The sequence below is a fragment of the Crassostrea angulata genome, chromosome 8 (genome assembly GCF_025612915.1).
Source record: "Crassostrea angulata isolate pt1a10 chromosome 8, ASM2561291v2, whole genome shotgun sequence".
NCBI lineage: Eukaryota > Metazoa > Mollusca > Bivalvia > Ostreida > Ostreidae > Magallana > Magallana angulata.
This window is the reverse complement of record NC_069118.1, coordinates 32,583,262-32,592,283: the sequence shown is the minus strand read 5'-3', so window position 1 is coordinate 32,592,283 and position 9,022 is coordinate 32,583,262. Positions and strand designations below refer to the sequence as shown.

General features: G+C 36.6%; 1 protein-coding gene across 1 annotated transcript in view; it reads left to right on the top strand.

Annotated features, from left to right (window-relative positions):
- Nucleotides 1–8,747, top strand: part of LOC128158748 (ataxin-7-like) — an 11,609-nt gene extending 2,862 nt beyond the window's left edge. The window contains exons 5-11 of the mRNA XM_052821707.1: nucleotides 80–162; nucleotides 1,255–1,589; nucleotides 1,881–2,049; nucleotides 3,473–3,603; nucleotides 4,052–4,898; nucleotides 5,242–5,302; nucleotides 6,102–8,747. Coding sequence (XP_052677667.1) covers nucleotides 80–162; nucleotides 1,255–1,589; nucleotides 1,881–2,049; nucleotides 3,473–3,603; nucleotides 4,052–4,898; nucleotides 5,242–5,302; nucleotides 6,102–6,433 — 1,958 coding nt within the window. The 3' untranslated portion in view covers nucleotides 6,434–8,747. The remainder of the gene's footprint in view (nucleotides 1–79; nucleotides 163–1,254; nucleotides 1,590–1,880; nucleotides 2,050–3,472; nucleotides 3,604–4,051; nucleotides 4,899–5,241; nucleotides 5,303–6,101) is intronic.
- Nucleotides 8,748–9,022: the final 275 nt, after the last annotated feature.

The following is a 9,022-nucleotide window of genomic DNA, read 5'->3' as shown; positions in this document are numbered from 1 at the left end:
AAATATCTACAAATGTTAAACATTGATTATGTTGTAAATATCGTGCATCCAGCTGAATTTTTTTTTTTTTTTTTTTGAGATCGTGAATATGACTGTAACAAACATTGTGGGGTCATTGTTGAAGAGACAGGAAAAGCATGTACAAGGTCACTCACCTGCAAGGTATGTAACCTGTTAATTACTTAAAGGTGACAGCATTGATTAAACAGGGACTTCCAGAACATTGCTGATCATTGATTTCTTGAGATCGATGGCCGGAATCTGTGATCAGCAGAATCAGCGAGACAGTTCAGATCCCCTGCTGTAAAGCTACATCAGGCTAAGCAGTACTTAAACTTAGGGATGATTAAGAAATCTATTCTTTGTCAAACTCATAATATTTTAGAAGCCCAGATTATGTGTGTACTTTTGAACACTTCGTAAGGAAATAGAGAGATGAATGTGATGCTGACAGATGATGACTGTTGATCTCGCCTGTAACATGAATACTTAAGCTCTATAAGGTTGTTAGCCTTTCAATGTCTTTAAGCTCCATACATGTCAGCTTGCATGTTAGCATCTTACCTTCTATGTAGGTTGTTTTATTAAGCAATGTCAGGGCTATTTTTTTACAACTTGATAAAGGTACTGTTCCTTTGTCAAAAGAAATGTCAAAATTCCCTGTTTTGAAATATTAGATTCCGCTATCAAGAACATCAAATTTTATTTTGTTATATTTCCTCTCCAAAATATCTGGTTGGCATTGATAACAGATCTAAAAGTTCTAAAAAAAAAAAAAAAACGATATATGCCTCAGGACCCCCACCCCAAATATATTCCCTCTTACATGTCCTATGGTGTGCCCAATTCTGGCCTATGGCTCTCAGACTAACATGTAAAATTTGCCAGATGAATTCCACTGGAATACTTGTAATGCTATGACAACATAGGACACCAGGGACATATGTTATCTATATACACTCTTGAATTTCAATGCCATAGGTCATGTCAGGAATTTTTCCTAATGTTTTGCTTGATGTGAAACAGTTTTTCTTGAAGTTGCAAGCTGATACATAGATCTGATGTATTGTTTTGCTGTTACCATTTAAACGTGTAATAGGATACACTTTTTGCAAAGGATAGGTGTTATGTCTTTTTTTTCTGTCTTTGTTATCAGGTTATTTAGTGTACATTTTACATGAATTGTCTTCCAAACTCGAGACTTTAGATATTTGAAAAAAAAATTCAATTTTTTTGTTTATTTTTTCTTCTTAGACCCATGCCCTATCTCTGAGGAGGAAAGTCCCAGGTAGGCGTAAACCTTTTGATGATCTACTAAAAGACCACAGAGAGGCCAAAGAGATTCTCCTGAAACAAAAAGCTGAACAAAAGGCGGCCCTGCAAGCAGCTGCTGAAAAGAAGGCTCAGCAGAGCAAGAACCCCCCAGTTATCCCCCCTGGGAGCTCCCAACTGGCCGCCCATCTACTCCGCCCCACCCCACTTCAGTCCTATAACGATCAGCACCGAGATAAGGCATCGCACCCTCCTCAACTCTCTCCAAAGAAAACTGCCAAACCTCCTCAGAAACTCAACACTTCACTATCACACAGGTATGTGAACCGGTTTACTCCACTCTGTACAGTATTAAACACTTTTAAGTGCATGAAACGATAAGTCAAAGTGCTAACAATAACTTGGGATTTGTGAAATTTTACTTTAAAAAAAGAATTAATTTACCTGGAAATCAAAATTTTAGATTTGCAATTGTATTAATGAAGCGATAAAGTTACAATAATTTTAAAGAAGTTAATGCTGGGGAAATTGATTTCTACATTATTGAACAGGTTCAATGTCATTATTTTGTTTTATCAGTATATCACTTTTATCAAACTTTTTACTAGACCAAGTCTCACAAGCCTTCAGTCCCCGCTGCTGTCCCCCACTAAAGATGACCTCGGCAATGGCCCCTCACTGGACGGTCATGATCGTCTGAGTGATGGGGAGGGGGAGGAAGAAGAGGGGGACAAGTCGGACAGTTCATTTATACCCTACCAGCCACGCCCAGCTGCTGTATGTACACAGTCTTAATAACTTCAGAAATTAGTATTTAGAATTATCAGTATGGTATATTTACTTTCCAGTTTCCACTTATCTTTTTTGGTGTGGAAAGCTATTGTAGATATAACAGTATAATACAGACAGGGTACCCAACGGTTATACTCTGTCCCGAATTTTTGCTTCCACCACTTTTTGCTTGATATAAGGAATAAGGAGGTGATAATTTTGGTCGGGGCGTGATCAAATCCAATAAAGCCCGAAGGGCTTTATGATAGATTTGATCACACCCCGACCGAAATTATCATCTCATAATATTCAAAGAATGATTACTTATTACTTATATTTATATAATTTTAAGCCATCGTACGATTATATATTTAAATATTAATAAGCAAACCCTGCTGACGCCTCGATTTGGCGTCATTTGTATTATGGGTTATATAGTACAAAATCGATACGTAGTGTTATCACAGGCAAAGACAATGAAAAATGTAAATATATTTCAATAATAGTAAATACCTTTGTGCTCAAACTACGTTCATCCACTAATATGAAAAATGTCCAGATTATCTGTTTTGAAACGCCCCCTCTACCGCTTCAGGTTTCAATACACATCCCAAAATTGAAAGTCTACGGAGATTTTGCATTGCATCAGCCATTAATAAGCCTGAATGATAACGTTAAAAAATTGCGCGAGGTATCCCGAGTATTTCCGAATGGAGAAAAGATGTTAACATTTCCCATTATAAATCTCTGTAAGAAAATTGTTTTCGTTCCTATGAAATTTAAGGAGTGAAAAGGGATAATTGTTCAATGACAATATCTTGGATATGTTCCCTTTCATCGATTTCAATTGTATTTCTTTCACAGGTATGTGTATTTTTATTAAGAATTATCAAAAATTGATGGAAGCAATAACTTGGGACAGACTATAAATGATGTTTTAATGTGATGTCACAAATGTTAAGCGCTGTTAACGTGCAATATCATGAGCAAAGATCAAAGTTCATGCTTGTGGAAAGTGTGTGGAAAGCTACCGGTACTGCAGATATAACACAAACAGGGTACTCAAAGGTTAAATGAGGAGTTTAATTATGGTGTCACATTTTCAGACAAGGCAAGAAGTTCAAAAACTGTAAATATAAGCATTAAATCATTACCGGTATTTTCTATTAAAAGATGTAGTCTCATAATTGAAAGGGTAGGTGCAAACAAATTTTCATAATAAGCTAACGCACATCACTGACTTTGTATGCACACTCTGTTGCAGTTATGAGACAATATCTTTCAAATATAATGATTCAATGCTTAAATATTTGTGGAATGTTAATAATGTTGTATGCATAGCCAATACACATATGGTTAGTCAGCATTATACTTGTTTGTTTTATATGCTGTATATGTACACTGTATTTTTACAATTAACTCTTTGTAGATGTGTACATTCGGAGGTCGTCTGCACACAATTGGTGGCCGCCGAAGTTACGTGTTTGGGCGTAAAACAGACATTCTCAGGGCAGCATTCCTCAATGTGTTGGAAAAGCAGCTCAACCCCCCACCACCCAAGTAAGGGATCTCGTGTTTTGCAATCTTAGGAAATATTGTTGCATCATTCAGTGTTATATACGAGAGCAGATATCATAGATTATCAAAATTTTACAAGTTTTTAGAAAGAAAAGTTCTGCAGAATTATTTTTTTGTTTGGTTATTTTTTTTCTTTTGGTCATTGATGTAATTTTAGGACACTTTTGGGATGAAATGGTCCACTAATTCTGAAACTGACCACGACTCTTGTAATATCTAATGAATTTTCAGTATTTTCACCATGCCAAGTAATGTACATGTACATGAGAGGGCAGGCTCTCAAAATCAAATTAATCTTGGATACATGATTTTTTGTGTACCAGGAATGAGAGAAAAAATAAAATGCAAAATTATGGAGAAAATAAGGTAGGAAAGAAATGTCCATTGGTTTGTAATAATATAAATGCTGAATGATTTAACTTTTTTACAGAAAATTGTGTGTGGAATCCAACCTCCCAAAGGATCCCCAATTGCTAGGAGATTCTAAAGATCCATACGACTTCACTGCCATAGACCCCCGAACACAGCAGAGACAGAATCCAGTATTAAATTCCAGTCACAAGTCAGGATCCAAATCAAAGTCCAAATCATCATCAAATCTGAATCGCAGCAAATCAAAAGACAGTTTACCCGGGTCCAAGAGCCCGGCTCAAATAAACAGTGCTATCCCAGCAAGCAGTGCTGGTGTGCCGCCACTGAAGCGCAAGCGCAGTGGGGGTGCGCTGACCAATTCTAGTCCTTCATCCCTCCCTGCTGCTGCCGCGCCCGTTTTTACTACCGTCAGTATAAACAACACCTCGACCGGTCTGACTGCAATAGCCATTCCCAGTGTGAATCTCAGCAACGCTACACTCGGACATTTTAATGCCAACCTGTCGGCTGCCTCAGCTGGCGGCGGTGGGAAAAATGCCAAGAACAATGTGTACAAAGACCTCGGCTTCGTGGTGACCAATTTAGACTCGGCTCTCATGAACGGACAGTACATGATAACTAATGCTCACCAGACCCAGAGTCTGGACGAAAAGTCGCTGCAACAAGCGCATGTGATAAACAGTAAAAACAGTCCAAAGATTCTGAACCTGGAGACTCTACAGGGGCTCCAGAAGGGGCCGCACAATCTCATCAGCATGCCTCCCCTGTTACTGGACGGATCTATGCAGCCGGTTACTGCTGTTTTGACCCCTGTTTCCTTGACAACGACCCTCAGCAATCAGATTGTGTCGGTGGGAAGTTCTACCTCTTTAACAGCGTCCCATCAGAATAACAGCATTAGGGCAGTAAGTAGCTATGTGTGTCGTCTTGTGTAAGTTTAAGTGTTTGCACTTTATATATATATGAAAGAAGCACAGTTGGAAACTGACCAGATTTTTTTTATTTTTTCTTATTATATTCATTTGGAAGATTGTTAGAGTTCTGGGGGTGATAATCCATTATTAATATCTCCAACACCCCCACTTCCCAAAAAAAAAATTATCATTAGATATTAGAAATACTGTAAAGTTTTTAAACATAGGTTTACTACAAATTCAGTTTTAATTTTTACTTTATTATATCAAAGATTTTAGTCCCATGTTATCATTGTTATTGGAGATCAATTTTTCTTGCCCTGTTCTTTTACAGGGAGCAGCGAGTCCACAGGTTGTCACATCTCTCCACAACGGATTGATGCAGTCTTCCTCAGGTAACTAATTTGATGCACTCTCTCTCTCTCTTCTTTCTCCATCTCTTTCTTCATCTCTTCCTTTCTCAATTTTTCTTGGATGCACACCAACAGTTTCTATATTGGGCAGTCAGAGTGGTCTACCCTTTCATTTGTAAAAGCATAACCTGCAACTAACAGTGTATGACGTACTGTGGAATCATTTTTCATTCGTGGGGGGTCAATGTTCGTTGGTAGCCAAAATTCTCTTGGTTTGTGGGGACATAATTTCGTTGGTAGCAGGTTCTACTTCGTAAATAAATATTAAACATATTCTTGCATATACAATCGTGAGGATGTAAATTTGTGGGCAATGGTTACCCAAGAAAGTCATGAACGTTGGTCCCCCACGAACAATTATCATTCCACAGTAATTTGTTGTCTGAAAAAGTATTCTAAACATTGTATTTAATTACATTCTTGTGTACTTTGCATGTATTTTCTCGAAGCAAAATCAAGTAAGCTAAATAGATTTCTGTTCATTAGCACCTTGTTGTCTTTCGATATATTTCTTGGAGAACAACAGCTTATGCATAATGTTGAAAATGAATTAGATAATCATAAATCCAATATGTTTGACTTTATGCTATAGATGTGTTCTCCAGAAAAATATTTTTTCATATAATGAGCATCTTTAAAAAACGACCTTCATGTACACACAGGTGATTTATACATGTAAATGTTGTGCCAAAAATGGGCTATCAATTCAAGAGAAAAAAATTGGACAACCTCATTCTTTTTATTACACATACATTAAGAATCTGTATTTCACGTTCTGTAGATAAGCTGGTCAACAATCGACACAACTTGCTCCACCACAAGAAGCCTGTACATTCCCAGGCAGCTGCTGGCCATGGAGTGATTGGCAGCACCGTTATAGCCACAAGCACCAACCCCCAGGTCAGCCAGATCTATGCCACCCATCTCCTCAAACCTGGCAACCTCCTCATCGGCAAACCCTCCAATAAGTTTGCCGTGCCCCAGGGTTCTCTGACCTTGAACGTTGCCAGCCTGGGGATGTCGGGGGTGGGGCAGCAGCCCACCCTGTACATAGCCAGCAACGAGGACATGTCACAACAGCAAGTGGTCAGTTCTCCCAGTCACATGACGTAGCATTAACCATTGGTGGGAAAGTGTCTCGATATATTCCGCCCTGCTCTGTGGCATGTGACCAATGGCTACAGGTTTTCAGTGTTAGTGTCAACGCCTGATTGGACAGGCTGGTGCATCAATCATTCATTTAACCCGTCCCATGAATGGAGATTAACTCAAGTCACCCTCACTGCAATTCATCTCCTAGACTTATCTCTTTACAGTGAAGATATCCAGAATTGGCAACATCTTCTGACAACAACTGTTATACCAAAGGTTAATCGTATACGAATTTTCAGGGTTGTTTGGACTTTAGATTTTTTCTCGTTTTCTTACTGAAGATGTGTGAAAGTGAGAATTAGTCTTTAACAAATGGAATCATGGTTAGATGTTTACTTGAGTCTACGCATATATACAATAATATCCCCTGCTTCTTGCAGTTTCTCATGCACCATTCCTGTTTTCCTGTAGAAAATGTTAATACCTGTACCATGCTAAATTTGATTTAGATTATAAAGTCAGAAGTGTTTTTTTCTACTTAAAAATTCAGTCACTGTGGAAATTTCGGAGGTTTTTGGCCAATTGAAAGCAGAGTTGTTTTGTTGGGGTTTTTTTGTATTTTGCAATAGAGAGGTACATGTACAATATGCTTCAGTTTTATCTAAAATTCAAGAATGAAATATATCTATAATACTTTTTATGAGGTCTATTTTAAATCTTATATTTACAGAATCTGACATTTAGATCTTCAGAGGTAAATGTATTGACAATCACACAATGAAGATATACATTTTTGTTTTTTAGTCTGAGATGTTGCACAACTGTATAACTAGGTATTTTCTCGGCATGGTATTAACATTTTTGAAAAAGGTATAGATAATGCATGTATTAATGCAATGTGGCTAAATTCACCTATTTACCGTTATGATCCAAATTTTTGGGGTGGGGTGGTTCTTAACAAATAGGGGTATTTATTGTTAAATTATTCTTTAGCAGTTATTGTGTACTCAAAGAAATGAATTGACTTGTGAACTTTCTAATACAATTGACAGTGTTTAATACATATATTTGGTCTGGTCAGTAATACTGTACGAAGTTTTCTATGTGTTACTAAAAACTACAGCATTTTCAGCCATGAAGACATTTATATACACACTTTTGTAAAATTTTACATTGTGCGAGTGTTAAGGTATTTTGATTCTTTCATGATCGAGTGCTTTCATCTATTGAAGTTCTCATACAGATTTTTTTTTCCTGCCAATATTTTTATCATTTCATATCAAAAAAGCCAGGTACATGATTCATTTTTCTTCTCTCTATCATTTATTTCTCTCTATCATCCACTTCCCATCCACACCAAACAATTAAAAAGGAAAATTGTAAGATTTGCAAGCAATTTGGGGTGAGTTATTTTTTTCACAGCCTAGTTAGTAGGAAACTGAATTAAATTTGTTTTTTGGTCCAAACTCATTGATTTAACACTAAGTTTAATTTTCTTTAAAATAGAGTTTGGTGATTTTAAGTACTTAAAGTATTTTACCTATATGATGAATTACCATCAATGATGCATGTATGTGGTAATTTTGAGAACGTGTATATATAATGAATTGCCATCAATGATAATACATGATCATGTGATAACAGTTCACTTCAACCTATAAAAAGAATTAAGTTTCTTTTCAGGCGATAGTGCTATAGTGTTTAATGAATGCTGGTGTATCCATTTCAAGGGGGATGGGGTACTCTAATATCTGCTCCCCCCAACCCCCAACCCCCCAAAAACAAATGTCTGTGATATAAATTTTATTCCATGTCCCCGCTGATGTTAATATGAAATAATGAATGCAACAGTTTAGAAATGACAGGAATATGGACAGTGATATATCTAATGTACATACATGTAAAAAGCAATTTTATTTATGAAGCACAAGCATCCTAATGATATTACATGTATTAAGATTGTTAATATATAGTTATTAAAAATGTATGAATCGATTAAGACTAGTGGTGAAATTTTTTTCTCTCTTTTTTGGTTCCTCCGTTTTTCTCATGTTGATTCTATGCTGATCTTGGAAACTTTTGATAAAGGCTTGAAATGTGCAACGAGTTACTCCTTTGTGACGTAGTTTAAGGGATATATTTGTACAGATTAAAAGGAGACAAAACTGTAGTTTAATATTAAAAATAACTTTAGAATGTTATACATGTATATGCATCAAGAAACAAATAATGCAGAAGATATAGGGCATGTGAATTAATGGGGTCTTGCAATTCCTCACCATTTAACGGTATTGTTACAGTAGGTATGTTTTGGTTTTCTGCCTTTCTTGGGGGGAGGGGGGGGGGGGGGGGGTTGTATTATTTAATTAAAACAATGTGTCATTTGATAACATGTGTAAGTCCTCACTTTATGCATGTACCTCAGTTTTGGATATATATTAACTACAGTTTTCTCCAGTTTTTGCAATTGATGTCCTTGTTCACTCAAAATATAACTGCAGATCTCAGGAAATTTTTCATGACAAAATAATTTGCAGCATTAAAGGAAAAGATTATTGCCTTTCAGCTTGCTAACCAATGAATGAAAATTTTGAACATGCAAATTTTAAT